This window comes from Ascidiella aspersa, chromosome 7 (genome assembly GCF_963924565.1).
Source record: "Ascidiella aspersa chromosome 7, kaAscAspe10.2, whole genome shotgun sequence".
NCBI lineage: Eukaryota > Metazoa > Chordata > Ascidiacea > Phlebobranchia > Ascidiidae > Ascidiella > Ascidiella aspersa.
The window spans coordinates 7,092,355-7,110,183 of record NC_139453.1 but is presented as its reverse complement, the minus strand read 5'-3'; the positions used below and the strand labels follow the sequence as shown (position 1 = coordinate 7,110,183).

Here is a 17,829-nt window from a genome sequence, read left to right as displayed (position 1 = left end):
TAGATGTAAAAAGTAAAATAAAAAAAAATGTAAAAAAGATGGCTGAAAATTTGAGAAGGAGAGGGGGGGGGGGAATTATGAAAAGATTCTTTATGAGCTTACAGCTTAAATGTCAGTTTTTTTCACCGCAATTTTCAAGCATTCACGTTCCTTATTTACCTTAGGTATGCATTTCAAACCTTTCTCCCAAGTTTACCTGTGCACATCAAACCGGGGGCGATACAAAAATGGCCTTAATAACAAAAATGCAGCCCTTAAAGAACTTTTTTTCACCGTTTAAATGTTTCCACAGGTTGCGATTCCCGTGCGAGATTTAACAACAACTAAACACTTATATTGGCTGGCCAGGAACTTCAATCAGTTCCGCATGTCGGACCTATTCCTGCCGCCAATGGCGCCGACGACGCCCCTCCCCACCTCAATGACGTCACACGGCGTCATGACGTCATCGCAGCAGCGCTACTCAATGTTTGACGTGGCCGACGAGGACGACCCGACCCTGGCCTGGGTTCGATCGCTTCCGTCGCCGGGCGCGGGTTCGAACCTGCGACCCCCGGAACTCAACTTTGAAAATCGCCTGATGCCTTCGAGACCCGGTACAAGGTTTCTGGAGACGCCCTTTCCGATCTTGCACGACGAAGATGGAGAAATAACTTGTGGCGGGTTTTCCAACGGTAGATTAGAGAGTGTCGCCGAAGCTGCTGTTGATATTGGTGCTGCTGTACCTGGAGGATTTGGTGCTGGTCCAGATGTTGGTGTTTCTGGTCGTTTTGGTGCTGTTCCTGATTCTGGTGTTTCTGGTCGATTTTGTGCTGTTCCTGATTCTGGTGTTTCTGGTCGTTTTGGTGCTGTTCCTGATTCCGGTGTTTCTGGTCGATTTTGTGCTGGTCCTGAATATGGCGATGGTGGGGAGATGATAAATCAACCTCCTGTTAAACACTCCACGGGGACGGGGCATCGTTTTTCAGATGGCACGACTGAGAAACAACACAATATTTTGGAACGTTCAACTGCAGGTAACACCGGCCAATTTTTAAAATCGTTCAGTAATAGATACTACCAACTGGGTTTGATTTATTTGATGATAACTATAGTGCATCTATGTCCTACTGAAGTCAAAGTCAACTTTACATTTATTGGATAGTGTAGGAAGAAGTCCATACAGAAGCAGGAAGCATTTTAAGTGTTTCGAATATTTATGAAGAGATATTTGACACGTTTAAAATGATACCTACTTCTGTATGGGCCATGAGCTTTATTATGTGTAGACTGTAGACTGTTGTCTTGCTTGTCTTAGTCACTTAGTGTGTTTACTTTGGCTTAAATTTGCGCAAACAATTTTGGGTGCGGCCTAATTAACTTGAAGTGACCAAGTGCGTTTTTTATTTATCCGATCTTCAGCTTACTTACCCCCTCTGCCACCTTACTGTGCAAACATGTAAACTTAGCCCTTAAAACAGTGTTGACTTATATGCGGCGAAGGCTCTACACAAATACACGCACGCAAAAGTGTGGCCAAACTCGAAGTTAAAATAAAACTACCGTGTTTGCTCTTTCAACAAAGAAATATACACACACACACACACACACACACACACACACACACACACACACACACACACACACACACACACACACACACACACACATATATGGGCGTTGCATTAAGGCCCTATTACAAGGTACCAGTTTAGGACATTTTTAGAAGGGAGGGGATTAAAAATATAGGAGCAATAATTATAAACAGTGAACTCTTTAACCATGCTTAAGTAAGGTATAGGTTAAAAATGTACAAATCCATTTACAAAACACATTGGCCGCAAGACATTTTTATTGAAATTGTACGCATTTTTTGTTGAGCCCCTCGTTAAGTACTTCCCTTGTTAAACAACGTTAGTTTATCATAGTCCGTTGTTGCTATGTTAGGTTAGATAACAAGTAATTTGAGAAGCAGTCATTCGAACAGGTATAGTGCTCATTAAAAAACTGATATTGTTGCAGAATTAAAGTATAAGTATTGTTTTTGCGAGATTGAACAATTTTTTTCATATTTAAAGCGATTTGCGTTTACTACATCATTCAGCCAGATTGTCACAAAATTATAAATTGATGTTTATATAAAAGGGCGTATCTTTATGGAATCCATAACTATTGACAGCAGGTTTATACTCGATCACTGTTGCGCTGACGCTATATTAACTGATATATTAACCGGTGCCAGTTTAGGCGAAATATATATTCCTTTAAAAAATGTCTGATCCTGGTTTTACTCAGTTTTAAAGAGTTTTATTATTAAATTGATATTTACAATACCAAGGTTTTCCAGCAAACTGTAGTTTTTGTTCACAGGTAATTCCGACAAAAACGAGATGGATCTCTCCATAAATTCAAAGGTAACACTTTCGTAGGTGTTGTTTGATTTTGATTGGATTTTTCAATGGTTTTGACATTTAAAAAAATGTTGTCGGTGTGTTGCACAAAAAGTTTTGCTTCTAAAATAAAAAGGTGTATCAAGTTTAAAATTGTAAAACACACGTTCCTAAGCTACCTTTTTGAATTGTGAAAATATAACTACTAGCAATTCATGTCGAATATTATTTAGACTTTCCTGTCTCGGTTAAATCAGTCATTAAGGTGTTCTAGTCATTTAAACGAAAAATATTTTTTTTTGTCACAAAAAAGGCATCATCAGTCTTTTAAGTCAAATGAATGATTCATTCGACTTAAGCGACTAATGATGCCTTATTTTGTGCGAAATATGTTTCTCTTTTAAATGATTAGAGCTGATTCGTGACTGATTTTGACCAAGACAAGATAGTCTAAAGAATATTTGCTCCTATTTGAAGTCATTGTCGTTATTTACCTGTAAGGGCGAGGAGATATCTTTATATTTTTACACATTCAGTTCCACAAAGGAATAAAGTCGATATTATATTACTTTTGGGTAGGATAATTTACAGTTAACCGTTTGTTTTTTACCGAATCAGAAATCAGCAACATTAACCGCCGTGGCGCCACCAAGCGACCTTCATGACTCTTCATCACGTGACCAGCTGCTCGCGGGCGCCTCAAGCGGTCCTTTCGAAGACGTGTTGTCCCTGGCAACGAAGAACGCCGGTATAGAGGTGGCCAGAGATTTGGAGGAAGGCGACGAATTTATCTCCGCGATTATGTCCAACGACGAACTGGCCACCTACCTCGCGCAGCCCGTCAACAACGGCAATTGTGACATCACTGTTAATGACCAGCGTGATGACGTCATGGAGAGGGTTCGTGACCTAGGCGAACCGGTTGCGAACGCGGAAATTTTGGGTTATTTGAGCGGGGAGGCCAAGACGCAGTACAATGGAGAAAATAGCGCTCAGTGTTTTCAAGAATTCGTGAGCTTTTCAAACTCAATCGATTTTCAGGAGCAAAATCAGGCGTTTGTGAGCTCTTTAGGGTCGAGTTCACCCCCTTTGGGAGATCCCCGCCCCCTGGGTCAATCAGAAGCCCCATCACTGTACCCCCAGGAAAGTCCTAACCCCGAGAAACATGTGCCGAGGAAAAGAAAACTGTCAAACTCCGATTTTCAAGGTCGGGGTACTTCGTCCGGGCTTTCCCCCAAGTCGAAACGCCAGTTTGACGCATTGCGTGACGATGACGTCATACCCACGACCCCCCTGCGCGGCAACACCCCCCTGATGACGCCGGGCTCGGACATAGATGAAAACAGGTACGACGCGTGCTTTTTTTTTTTTTTTTTTTTTTTAAGGCGAATTTAATGGATCTAAATATCCAGTGTTTTAATGATTTGTCAATTTTTACTGTTTTTAAGTTGCCTTTTTACGAATAATTCATATTGGACTAATTCGGATGCCTTTTCCTAAATTTGTACAGGTAAAACTTTGCTTAAGGAGGAATGTACAGTTTAAAAGGCACTTGATGCAACAAAGTTATTCCCTTTTTTTCACGTGACTTTATTTTCAATTTTTCTTTAGACTACCGCGATTTACCCTAACACATTGTAAAAAAATGTGAAATGCTATTGTCTAGACTAGATAATCCACATTAGGAAAATTACCGTCTTGCGTTAATCAGTGACTTAAGTGCACTAGTCATTGACTTAAGTCATTACAACACTCTAGATATGAAATAATAGCAAATTAAGTCTTATTGACTTAAGCCAGTGATTTTCAACATTTTATGGCTTACCGCACCCCTCAAAAATAATAAATATATTTTCGGCACCCCGACTGGAATTTTCGTTTAAGTATTTTACTGAAATGTCACTATAATTGGAACTGGAACAACACACTCAACTTAAAACATGTAGGAAAATGTAATTTTATGTAATGGTCTCTGATCGTACATAAACAGTTGTATCAAGAAGCTTACCGATTTAGCAAAAATTAGATTCTTAAAAATTGTCAAATATCTATCGGCACCCTTGAACATTAGAAAATGTACACCATTTGAGAACCACTGACTTAAGCCATTACAACACTGTAGAGATGTAGGCCTAATAATAGCAAGTCAAGCCCTTATTAACGTTTACCCTTTGCAGGGCGGCTTCGGTGGGTAGCAGCATTTGCAGTAGCCTCAGTAACGACATGAGAGTGGCCATGGAAAAAAGAATGCCCGACAAGAAGCTCCTGCACGACATCGTGCGGCGATACTTGCGCAAGCGCGAGTGCATGAAGGTGGTCATTCTGCACGCCAGGGTGGCACAGAAGTCATACGGCACCGAAAAGCGGTAATTTATTGCTTGTTAAGTTGCGTTGAAATCTTATAATAGTGTTTTTGAGCTATACTTGATTCATTAATCACCATGGTCTTTACAAATTTGGCTAATTGCTGTACAGTAGGGCTATAATATGTCCTCTTTTAGAAGAGTTTTAAAAAGTTAAGAGAATGGTTCTTCGGGGACACTATTAAAAATGCCAAAAGTTCTCTACTTCGGTATTTTGCGTTTTTCTAATGAACTGTTTTATTTGTCTTTTCAAATTAAGGACTTGGTTAAACGTTTGACTTTTTGGGAGCAGGTTAAGGGCCTAATATTTTTCCTATCATTCAAGGAAACCACAAAATATTTATGATCTAAATCTGGCACATAAAGTTGCTCTTTTTGTATGTTTGTTGCTGTATATATTGTGTAATTAGTAACTATCAAAAACAATTTTATCAATTATTTAAATGCCAAACTCCATTTGTAATGTAGCCTATACTTGCTGGCAAAATTATCTTCTTTCGGATTAGGAAAATTATGGTTGGCCTCGTCTAATGTTAGTTTTACACTAGTTTTTATACATTCTGGAACAGAATCCGGTATTTTTTTTAAAGAAACTGCCCCCCACACTACATTTTTTTCAAAATTTTTTTTGCCTAAGTTTTTATTATGTTTTTTGTATTAAGGAGTCTATTCAGCCTGTCCAATTAATATCACATGTTGCGCCATGTGACTTATAAACTCCACAAAGTGCAATTGCTGTAAAATACCGTTATTTAGAGTAAGGCTCCCTAAACTTTTCAGTCTTTGCCCCATTTTATTATATTTAAACTTTCCGCGACCCCCTAGGTTTAACAGTGTACAACACAACATTTCTTGTTATGCTTTGGCAAGCAAAGTATTGCGTATTTTAAGGGTTTTGTTTTGCATTAGGTTGGCATTAGCATATAAAAACAAAAACAAAATAACAATTTTATAAATGTAGCACTAGCACTCAGTATAGAAATTTATACGAACTTACTGGTGACCCCCAGTTAGTTAAGACCTGATTTAGACCAATATGCTATTTTCTTTAAAGTTCCTAGGGAGTCTCGTATCCTTTAAATTCGTAAGTTTTGACAATATAAGCCAAACAATCGGACTAATCCCGCGAAAATGAACATTAGGCTATGCGCGCGAGTTATAAAATACATCGTTCACGTGCATTGTTGCCTACGACCATACCACGTTGAATCCACCCCATCTCGTCCGATCTGGGAACTTAAACAACGTCGGGCCCGGTTAGTACTTGGATGGGTGACCGCCTGGGAATACCGGGTGTTGTAGGCTTTTGCAAACAAATACCATTTTAACAAAATGAAAAGTGTTATACGAAAATTCTAGGCTGCAACTACTGTTTGCACCCCAGAATAATTTTCATTTTAAAGCTCTTCATGGAAATCAGTTTATATCTATTTTTTTTACATTTTTGTTAAATACCACACAAAACACCCAGTAAGCTAACAGTTTTTAAAACTATGTTGAAGAAGGGCATATCAAATAACTGAAACCCTGTTTTTTTTCGGTAACATGTCGAAATTCGCAAACATAAAGTTAAGGACAACTTAATAGACGGAAACATTGTAGATTAAGTGACATTTGTTGTGACCCTAAAGCAGTTGTTTTCAACATTTTTTGCTCACGGCACACTAAATTACTAAAAATGACGTTGGCCCATTAACGTTAAATAAAAAAACACCAAGTTTGAAATAAGATTAATCGGCTAAACATTTATACAAATTTAATGAGAGGGTTGTTGCTGTATTTTGTCAGCTGCAACATACGTCATTCGAAAATACGTCAACGTTTTTTCACAAACATTATAATTACTCTAGTCAGCTACGACCAAAATGGCCACCGGTTAACCACAGTTTCCAATTATAACTTTACAACAAAGCATTAAACAAGATCTTACCAGCAATGTCAACCAAGCAGCTAAACGTTGTCGTCAATTAAATTTTTACCCAAATTTAGGCTATCACTTCCAAGAACATGTAAAGCAATTTTTAATTTTCTTGTTTACAGAGCAAAGCAAGCAAACCATTCGTTACAAAGCACTGTCCTAAACTAGCCAAAATTACTGTTAGCAAACAAAACAATTAACGTATCAATGAATAATACGTTAGCAAGCCGATTGTTACGTTTGGACAACCTTCCCGACATCCGTGTCACACGTTGGGAGGCAAGAAATCTAACACACTGTAAAAAGAAATAATTTCACAAGCATAACAGTGTAGGTCGAGGTGTTTGCTATTTATCTGTCGGACTCTTATATGTTCATAATGACATGATTTCTGATATCGCTGTATGCCAAGCTCTGTTGCCCACTGAAAGCAGCGTAGTGGCCCACTACTGGTCCATGGCCTAGTAGGTTGAAAACCTCTGCCCTAAAGTGAAACATCTGAAATATTGACCAAGCAAATTTATTGCAGTGCTTCAAAAAATACTTCAAGTGGCATGTTTATAAACGAGCAAATATAGTGTCCCAGGCTACTGAAAATAGATCCTCCATTTCGCAGATCCATTAATTTAAAAAATAATATCATGTATAAGAGCTTAAGTAGCCCGTTTTGCGCCAAGATGTTAGAGAACTTTTTACTGATTTTTTTTCTCATTTTTCTAGAAATTTGAAACACAATGACAAGGGATTATTTTACCATGACAAAAAACAGCCATACCTTTTTATTACAAGGAGTCGACCGAACCGGAACTTTATGAACCAATTTTGGTAGAGTTTTTCCCGAACAGTAACCGAACCTTAACCATTTGTTTTTAATGAACCGAATATTTTGAAAGAATTTGAACCTTAACCGAACCCGACCCTGTTATCAAAAGCGGTTCACTTTAGCATAAATTTAGTCAAACCGGAGTTGAACCGGAACTTTTAAATTGCTCCGAACCGTAACCGGAACTGAACCGGATTCCGAAAATATCCTTGAACCCGAACTGAACCTGAACTGAAAAAGTTAAACGGTTTGACTCCCTGGTTTTAAATCCTCCTGAAATCCTATTGTTCTCCAGCTTCTTCTGTCCTCCTCCCTGCGTCCATCTCCTGGGCTCCGGATGGAAAACAAAGCAACGGAGGAAGCTTACCTCCTCATCTCTGACACCTCTCCCTTCCCCAGCCGCCTCTTCTTCGAGCGCAACATCCTCCGGAGTTGGAGCATCCGAGGTGTGCCTGTTCATGGGAGTAGGAGGAGGTGATAACGACCTCCAGCAGGTTTACCTCGATCTTCCGGCCAAGGTGAGATTTTCCAAGGTCCCGAAAAATGTTCCGAAACGATAAACCAAGACGAACTTAAGTGTTAAGGCAGGTTTACACCAGACGCGTTAACGTCCAGCGTTAGCGTCTGGCGTCCAACGCTAGCGTCGTCCAGTTCACACATAACGCGTTGCCAGCGTTAAAGGCAAATTTCCTCGCTCTAACCGAAAGCGTCAAAGTTGAAATATTTCAACTTTTCCGCAACCGAAAGCGTTTTTTAAAAACGTTTTACGTTAACGCTAGACGCGTCTAGTGTGAATCTGCCTTCACGCTAGTAGCCTACTTTACCTGAAAAAAATATTCATACGTGAGGGTTACCCGAAATACGGAGTTAGTTGATACTTAGAAAAACTTTTTTAAGTAGCCATATTTATCAGGGTTGGAATGACTTGACAAATCATTGTTTTCAAATTACTTGACTTTGACCTTTGTTTTTGAGTAAATGACTTGACTTGACATAGCCTAAGTAGTTTCGACATGTGACTTTAAAGTGAGGAGTTTTCATTACCCTTTTCTATAAAATTTGTATCCTAATGTGATTTTTGCACATAAAACATTTTGCATGCTTTTGGTTGCATTTTTATTTTTTTTATTTTTTTAGAAGCGTTATTGCTCATAATCGGACGAGTTGATTAGTTTAACGTTTTATTGTTATCATAAGAACTTGACTTGGAGTTGACGTGCTCTAATTATGACTTGACTGGGACTTGGCTTGGAGTTGAAGTGCTCTAATTATGACTTGACTTGTCATTTATTCCAAATTACTTAGCTTGGACTTAAGTCAAATTCAAAATTGTTACAACACTGCTATGAACTCAACAACTCTTAATACATGTGCTGCAGAACTAGGCTATGAATCATATTATTTATTGGATAGGCCTTTAACTCAGTAACTCTTTAACTCGTTTGCTTCAGAACTACGCGGCGGCTCGGACTCTCCACACTCCCGACTCGGACAAGAGAAAGAACTTTGACATCCACGTGAAGATGTTCTACGGCGACGGATCTGAAATCGGTCTCTTCCACTCTCAGAGGATCAAGGTTATCTCGAAGCCGAGCAAGAAGAAACAGAGCGTCAAAAACGCCGACCGTAAGAATGAACAAGACCTGCTTTGTTTAGGGGATTGAAACCAGGGCTGCTGAGACGGTTAAAAATAACCCGAGTCCAACTTGGTCCAAAAAATGAACCCGGTCCGACTCCGGTTCCTACTTTACAGCCTGTATTTCACCTTTTTACGTAAACTAAAATTAAATGACTTACAATTCAAAGATTATTCTCTACATTTATCGACCCACATTTTGAGATTTAACGCAAATTATATTTTATCCGAACCGTAACTTTATGAACCGGTTTTGAAATATCGATGGTTGAACCGGAGCTGAACTGAAACTTTTAAATTCCTTCGAACCGAAGCCTGAACTGAACCAGATTCCGAAAAAAATCCTTGAACCCAAACTCGTAGGTGTTTCATATAATTGATCCAGCCACAATACATGGTTGGAAATTATTCCATAATATGCTATTTCACCTTTACAGTTTACAGTTTAACGGCCATATCAGTTTCGAATTCGATACTGAGCATGAGCACGTTGGACTCGGGACTCTGGTAGGCTTACGTTACGCGTTCCTACTCGAGTCCAGAGTCCGAACCCGACTCCACAGTCCTGGTAGGAATATTCAAAATAGGGTATACGAGCATTTGAGAGCTCCCAAGCTATCAAACAGGTGGATTTAATATTTTAACCCAGGTTAACTTAAATACTCAACTACAAACCCAAATATTTCTCTGTACTTCAATAGCAGTGTATGACATTTAATCCCTTGCACTTCTTAATATTACCTTACACTAAATTTACACCTCCTTATGACTATTTTTCATGAAATATTAGACTTTGATATCGAATCAGGAAGCATCGGATACGTCTGTTGCGTGTTCCAATAAGCAATAACTTGTTTTTTATGAAACTTCATTTTTTTTGTGTTTGTCTTACCACACCATGTTGAAACTAAATCAAGGGTTAATATTTCTAGGGACTTTGCTTTTTGTACCATGTTTCACTTGCTTGTAGATTTGAGCTGAATAATGGAAATTTTATCTTTAAGGCTTTTGTTGGAATTCTTGACAAACCAGGCTTTCCTTCACTTTTAGCTTGGGTAAAAAAGCTACCGAAAGTTACCTGACATAACATCTCTGTATATTTACTCTGTCGATGTTCTATCGTTTTACCCCCAACTTTTCTAATTATTTCTACAGTCTGCATCCCATCTGGTAGCAAGGTGTCGCTGTTCAACCGGCTGAGGTCACAGACCGTGTCCACTCGCTATTTACACGTCACAAAGGACGGCTACAGGGCAAGCTCTTCCCGCTGGGGGGCGTTCGCGATCCATCTGCGTAAGTTTCGTTATTTTCTTCAACTTCGAAAAAATAAAACTTTTTTGTTAGTAATTCAAATCAGCTAATAACTTTTGGAAGTAAGGAATCTCCGGAAGATAATAAAATGTAAATAAAGATTCTTGATTTCGTATCAAATGATGTTCGAGGACGGTTTGTTAAAAATACAATTTTACAGAAATATAAATTTCGCCTTATTAATAGGCATCATCATTTTCATAATTGGAATAAATATTGTTTTATATCTGTTTTTATAAACAGTCTTAACATCTGAATTGAAATCAGGGTAAAATACCTCTGGGATTTTTGGAAACACGACACAGATTTAGTGTTTGTTGCTTTTTGTAAATTTCGCACAAAATGCTAAACTCTTTTTGCAGTCTGCTGTAAAACTTGGCAACAAGTCGTTGTCCGATACTTGACGTTTTATTCCAATACCGATAGTTGATATTTTGGACAAAAACTATCGCGATTCGATGCGATACTAAATGACGTCATTAATAAACTCAAAATTAGATTATTAGAAGGATTTTATTTCGGGTTATTAAGCCGAAATTTGCTTTATCGTTAGGAAGTTAAGTTAATTCCGTACCGTAGTTTGAAAATTTTACCTTTTAAGGCAAATTATTTATTTGAAACGCAAATCATGGCTAGAATTCTCATATCATTTTGGTATCGTATCGGCACCGATACCACCCTATCGGATGTGTACCGATTTTTCCACTTGGTATCGGATGTGTGCCGGTTTTTCCCTTCGGGATTTAGGATACTATCGGGTAAATCCCGATACTATCGGTTATTCCTAGCAACAACAAGACACTGCTTAAATGCGCTGTCAAATCATATAGATGAACTGTTAAGAAAACAAAAATAAGTAACTAAATATTCCAGTGGACAACCAGCAGCCAGAAGCGGAGGAATTCGAAGTTGAGGACGGATTCATACATTACGGAACCACAGTAAAGCTCGTGTGTTCAGTCACTGGATACGCATTGCCAAGACTGGTACGTTCTAAATTTTTTTCGGGAGAAATCTCGTTGCCGTTATTCTTTTTGGGTTGCTTTGGTATGTTTCAGACCGAATTTTTTTCCGGAGCTTTGTAGAAAATGTAAACATCGTTTAAAAATTTTCAACTTAAAAGTTTTTAGACATGACCTAGAGTGGTATTTAGGTGCGATTTAGAGATTTAGGAGTCTGTCCCCCTATGGGCCTTTTCGTTTTAGTTTGTGTTCTATCTACTCCCATCTATAGTTGTTAGTTGTGGTTGTATGGCTCTTTACTTAATCCCCTTATTGAGCTTGTCTCTTTTTGGTGCCGGTATTTTGTTAAGAAACAAAAAAAACCTTTAAAGAATATAAATACATGTTTTCACGAGGTCCTTGGTACTGTCGTAATGACTAGAGATAGACCGATATATCGGTATCGGTAAATGTAGGCCGATACTTTTGCCGATATTTTAATACAAAAATATGATATAATATTTCCTGTACAACAAACAACTTATCAATTTTTTGTCAAAAACATTTTGGTTTTTACCATCACGCCAAGTTAATATGCAAAATAATAGTTTAATAATTAATAAAGGTGTATAAACTAAAACATTATTAGGATTTCATTTTCAATTTATTCAAGTTTTGAACATTTCCCAGGTGTATAAAAAAATCGATATCGGTATCGGTCCAAAAAATGGATATCGGTCGATCTCTAGTAATGACTTAATTTAACTTCAGTCAATGACTTGACCACTTAAGTCACGGTTTTAAATGACTTGACTTGATTTATGTGTCCTGGGCAAAATGACTTGACTTGGACTTGAGTCATTGTGTTAAACAACTTGGGCTGATCTTAGTGTTGTTATTAATTTTTTTACTAAGATCGGGTTTATTATCTTAATTTTTACACGTAAAACACTTTGACTGCCATATATTGCGCTTTGGTTATTTTCTAGATTTTGCTCATAAACAGACGACTTAATTTTTTTATCGTTTTTATGTCAAAGACATGACTTGAAGTTGACTTGCTCATAATGAGTTGACTGGAATTTGATTTCGAAAATTGACGATTTGGACTGCGACTTGACTTACAACACTATAACACTCGCTACACATTTGCATAATTACACGTCGCCTGTTTAAAAAATCAGTGTTACTGTTACGTCACACAGGTGATTCGAAAGGTGGACAGACAGAACGCGATTCTAAACAGCGACGAGCCTGTGTCCCAGCTGCACAAGTGCGCCCTCTACCTGAAGGACACCGACCGCCAGTATTTGTGTCTCTTCAAGGAGAAGATAGTCGTCTACAAGGTACTTTACAATGGATTAGGAGTTGACTACTTTATCACTTTTAAATGCGTGTGGTTAGGGATGATGGATACTTGCTATTTAATTCCGATACTGATACCAAAAAATTTTGAACGAAAATATCGCGATTCGATCCGATACTAAATGACGTCATTAGTATGCTTCGAAAAGCAAACCAGATTAAAACATTCAAAGGCTTTTTTTTTCAGGTTATTAGGCAAAAAATCGCTTTACGGTTGAGAGTTTAGTTACCCCCAGTTGTGAACCTACAATAATTTCAATAGATTTAACTTTTCAAGTTTACATAATTCATTGCTACCACCTAGTATCGGACGAGTACCGATACTACCACTGTGATAAGCCGTTATCGTGGGCCAATGCCAGCACATTTAATAGACTTATGCCTGGGACAAAAATACTCAAATATTGTTGTGCTATACCAACGCCGTTTTACAAAAAAACGAACTACAAAAAACACAAAGTTTTTTGAAAAAAACAAACAATTTACCAGCAACAAACATGAATTTGATGATCCTGCGCGAACAAGTCAATAGTTTTAATGAGTTTGGACTAGCAATGCTGCCAATCCAAATGCTGCTAATCATATTTGTCTCTTGAGTTCTAAAAGTTGAATTGCCTTTAGGCCTCACCCCACGAGAGTGAACCTAACGTGGATTGCTTGACCGATGGAGCTTGCTGGACGATCATCTCCACTGAGAAGTCGGAATATTGTTGGAGCGACAGCGCGTTTAACCTTGTCAACAACGTACCTGTCACACCGGTACCTGTCGTAAAAAACTTGGAGGTAAAAAGCGGTTTTTGTAGCTAATACGGCTGAACATTTTTGTAACTTCCTCCGACTTTGCCAGTAGCTTGGAGGTAATTCGTTTTTTTCGGGTATACTTTGTTTGAGCAAAGCACGTCGTTATGATCCGAGAAAGAATTAGAAATATGTTGAGCGGGTCATTAAACCTTTTTCAGTCAAGGTTAAAAACTAACGCTTCGTCTCCTTATCTCCTTTATTAAAGTCTGTTATCTTAGTGCAGCATTAATTTCCCCGGCCTCATGATTTGCGTTGGCGGGAGGATCTGGCCTGCGTGCCATAGGTTGCCCATCCAAGGCCTAAAATGTCGAAAAAATCGACATCATTTTGGTAAAGACGTTTCAATATACGCATCAAGCTAAAGACGTTGTACTAAGGATTGTGTAATACATTAATTCTGAACTTCGCCCATATTGCCAATCGTGCGCAAATTAAGGCTAAGTGCTTTATTTTAGTCGTAGTTTCTTGTCATAAGGAAGACATCGTTAAAACACGTGGCGCAGTGGTTTTAAATATGTTGGTCTAGTCGGGACCAGTTTTAAGGTGCAGCGTTGAGTTTTAAAAGTGTTCTACTCATCATTGGTCGTAGCATGTTGTTTTTAACTTTTATGCCCTCGCCTATTTCGTGCTGGTCACACCCAAGTCGGTCACAACGTTTTTGGGCGTTGCTAATCTAAGTAGGGCTTTTTAACCGCGGAAACAAGGATAAAACACGTGACGTCAAATTTAGATCGTGACCATTATACAAAAAATGCAAATTTTTATATTCAGCATCAATAATTTTAGGTACACTATGCACGGAATTATTGATAATGTATTGCAAAGCCAAAAAGGTCAAGTAGATGGACATCATCTTGATTAAGACGTTTTGGTACGAACTTGCATCATCTTCAGTTAATGTTTCAGTTAATTTTATGAAGTTCGTATCGAAACGTCTTAATCAAGATGTCGACCTACTTACATTTGTGGCTTTGAAATTCATCAATAATTTTGGTTATTTGACCGGCTCTAACTGGGTAAATTTGCCTTGCAATATGTCCATTTACTTCGCAAATCCATTAGTCCATGACTTGGAATAACATAAAAACTTTATATACCTTGCATCTTTGTTGTGGCACTACGTTAGCGTGTCGTTTGAGATGTTGCCGATTGTCACAAGTTTACCAAGTTTACCAAGAATATTACGTTTTGTGCGACCCATAATTATCAACAAGCGCTAATGGAGTTTAGTCGCTGAAAGTTTGAAAACCTTGTGAAGATGTCCAGGTCGCCGAAAACAATGTTGTAACAACACAGCTCTCCAGTAATGTATCTTTCCGTTGCTTTGCATCCCCCAATCATATCACCTGTGTTTGTACTGCGAGGCAAAACAAGCCAAGGCCACCCGCAATCTAAGGGTCCACAAGTCGGCATACTTCAGTCGAACCCCGGGGGTGTGAAGGTGTTGATAAGTGCACCATATAACGCGAGATGACAGGACCCAGCCTGTCACGGCTGTGGAAAGGATGGTGGAACATATCGTCGAAAGAAAAAAACAAGACGTCACTGCCAAAGCAACAACCGTGTCCTGGAATGATAACCGAAATTCAGCGGCGTAACTCGTCAAATGGAAGTTGTGACGCACTTTCGGGCCACATCTGACGCTTGTTTTTTGTTACAAAACGATGTGTTTACCATTACAGTCGAGTCGTGCGACTTGCGCCGTTAACATATGTCTGTCACAATAACAGCTTTTTGGCCGCATTTTAACCCAAGATTCTCTTATGTGTTCGGTTTTAGGATGATATAAGGCAAGTGAATCATTTGGCAAAACACTGGAAAAAAGCACACATGACAATGTATCCAACGCTATTCAAATGAACCTTTGTTTTAAATACCTATGTTGTACTTCGAAACATAATGCACGTGTCCTCGTAGCAATTTAAATTAACGTAAAAAAACAAAAAATTCGATGTCGATTATATTGAAAATTCGTGCTTTTATTTCTTGCTTTGTTTTTGTTTTCCCCGTGATCTTGAAGACTAATCTGCTTCAAAAACTGGAATTAAATTGCTAAAACATCGCAAAATGTGAGACCAATATTGTACCAATTTGTTATTAAATTAATGAGACATACAAACTCAACGAAAATAGAAAAATAAAACCCCTTGCAATTTTTTTTTTAATTATTTTCTATCTTAAAAGTATAACTTGAAATAGAAATAGCCTGAAATTGTAAAACGTCACTACACAAAGACCGATGTTTAAAAAAAACACTCACTTATGTAAAGCAAGGTTTGTTGTGATAGTAAACATTTTTCATTCGGACCTAAAAATTTATGCAACTTTTTGGACCACTGTTTCTCTACGTTTGTCATAGAAAACCTAAACATCATGACGTTTCTAGATTAACCGTGCGACGAGTTACATACTTACTTTCTGCCTATAAGGATTAAAAAATATCGTTGGGTCGCCGGGTTAGCGGTAAAATGTTAAGCATGTTTTTAATCTAACGCTAATTTTGTTTAATATTATGTGTTTCGCATTTTTTTGTTTGTCATGTATTTACGATTAATTATTTTTTCAATGAATTTTGTTTCGCCTTTAATGCTTGTAAAAAATGCCTAACACGAATGGAATCTCAACCAGACGGCAGCTGAATAAATGACTTAACAGTATTTCGCCGCACCCTGGAAACTACCACCGCTTCTTTTATATCATTTTTTTTTTTGATGTGTATACCGTTGTTCCGAATATGTTTAAATCTAGATGTTTAGTCAGTGCGCGGGTTATGATGGGATACTCGTTACCCTTTTAAGCCGAGTAAACAGAAATTTCCCAGCTTAAATGGTATTTTTTGTGCGTATTTAGATCAATGGTGGCGGCGAAGTGGCGATGGTGGAACTGGCAGGGGAGAATTTTGCCCCCAACATGACGGTTTGGTTTGCCGACGTCGAGGCGGACACAATGTTCAGGTAATTGCCTTAATGGCAACAAAGAAAAACTAAACCAATATAACTATACTCGGCTACTGGGGGGCAGGTTTATCCACATTTCCAAACGGATTTTTTCGGATCCGATATTTCTGGTTAAGAAGGGGCAAAGAACTTTTTTCATGGATAACGTTACAATGTTACGGAAAACGTGAGGTCACGAGTTACGTCATAAACTTACGTCTTAAACTTACACCAAAACGTGATGTAGGTTTTATATTTAAACGAAAACATTCACGTGTAGTTTGAAACTATGACTTTGGACAGTCTAAGTTTGCCAAACATTTTCTATTTTTTTTTTTTTAAGGGATGCGATAAGACGTCCACCTATTCGGGCAATAAGATTGAACCATTTAGTAAACAATAAATTAAACCATTAAAACATCTGCTTAAATAAAAAACTCTATAGTTGTAATTGAAATGTTAAAGTGGTTTCCAGAAACACCACTGAAAAAATCTTGTTTTTTTGCGTTTTAACTAAAATACTTACCCCGATATGTTTTCTTTTTGTCCATTGCTCAGTGGCCGTTTAATTTCAATCTAACAACGTCTAAAAAAATATGCTGTTGCTACCAGGCACATAGCATACCCTGAAAATAAGTTCCTCTGGTATTTATTTGTTTACCGACATTTCACCTATCCAGGATGCCTTAATCATGGTGTTGTTACATTTCCTGATGAAGGCTTACTGGATAGTTAACCAAAACGCCGTTTAAACAATTAAATACCAGAAGAACTCATTGTCAGTGTATCGTATATTTAAACTACAAAAATAACATTTTGCATATTCAGGTGCGCGAATTGTCTCGTCTGTTTTGTGCCGGGAATTTCCAAGATCCAGCCGGGGTGGAAATACGTGAAGAAGACCATCAAAGTGCCCCTACTACTGGTCAGGGACGACGGGGTCATTTACCCCTGTGGGGTCTACTTCTACTATACTCCGGAACCGGGACCAAAGACGGTCAAGCAGCCGTCGATCAAAGAGATTTTAAAGGGGAAGTCGTTTAAGTTTAACCAGAAAAGATAGTTCGCGATTCGATAAAAGCTTGAGAAGCGCACCGCTTCGACAAAAATCACTCAGCAAGTTGGAAAACTTTTAATATAAATATGCATTTCGCCAAGTAAATGGCATCACCAGTTTATCTGTACAATTTAATAGAAAAAAAAAAACTATAAAAAACTATAAATACAATACATCCAAGACTTACATGGACAAAGACAAGTTGACAAGCTGGTCGTGATTCGATATTGCTTATTTATTTATTATCTTGTTGCTAAGGATTGAGCGTATTTCTTTAAAAGCCTACAAAATACCGATGTCCGATATTGT

General features: G+C 38.1%; 1 protein-coding gene and 1 non-coding gene across 2 annotated transcripts; both read left to right on the top strand.

Annotated features, from left to right (window-relative positions):
- Positions 1–367: 367 nt before the first annotated feature.
- Positions 368–17,631, top strand: LOC146137477 (uncharacterized). The gene is made up of 12 exons (XM_083394818.1): positions 368–1,016; positions 2,350–2,393; positions 2,988–3,715; positions 4,547–4,735; positions 7,769–7,991; positions 8,925–9,099; positions 10,265–10,402; positions 11,294–11,406; positions 12,567–12,707; positions 13,348–13,509; positions 16,378–16,481; positions 17,292–17,631. The coding sequence occupies exons 1-12, from the start codon at positions 368–370 to the stop codon at positions 17,524–17,526; spliced, it is 2,901 nt and encodes a 966-aa protein (XP_083250944.1). The 3' UTR covers positions 17,527–17,631.
- On the top strand, positions 5,919–6,037 carry LOC146137478 (5S ribosomal RNA). The gene has a single exon (XR_014501545.1). It is a non-coding gene; the product is annotated as a 5S ribosomal RNA (ribosomal RNA).
- Positions 17,632–17,829: the final 198 nt, after the last annotated feature.

Bases quoted from the DNA above. Each gene is read 5' to 3' on its own strand.
- LOC146137477 (XM_083394818.1), top strand. From the start codon at position 368: ATGTCGGACCTATTCCTGCCGCCAATGGCGCCGACGACGCCCCTCCCC. The intron at 11,407-12,566 runs GTACGTTCTAAA...TACGTCACACAG, and splicing joins GATACGCATTGCCAAGACTG to GTGATTCGAAAGGTGGACAG. The intron at 16,482-17,291 runs GTAATTGCCTTA...TTGCATATTCAG, and splicing joins GAGGCGGACACAATGTTCAG to GTGCGCGAATTGTCTCGTCT.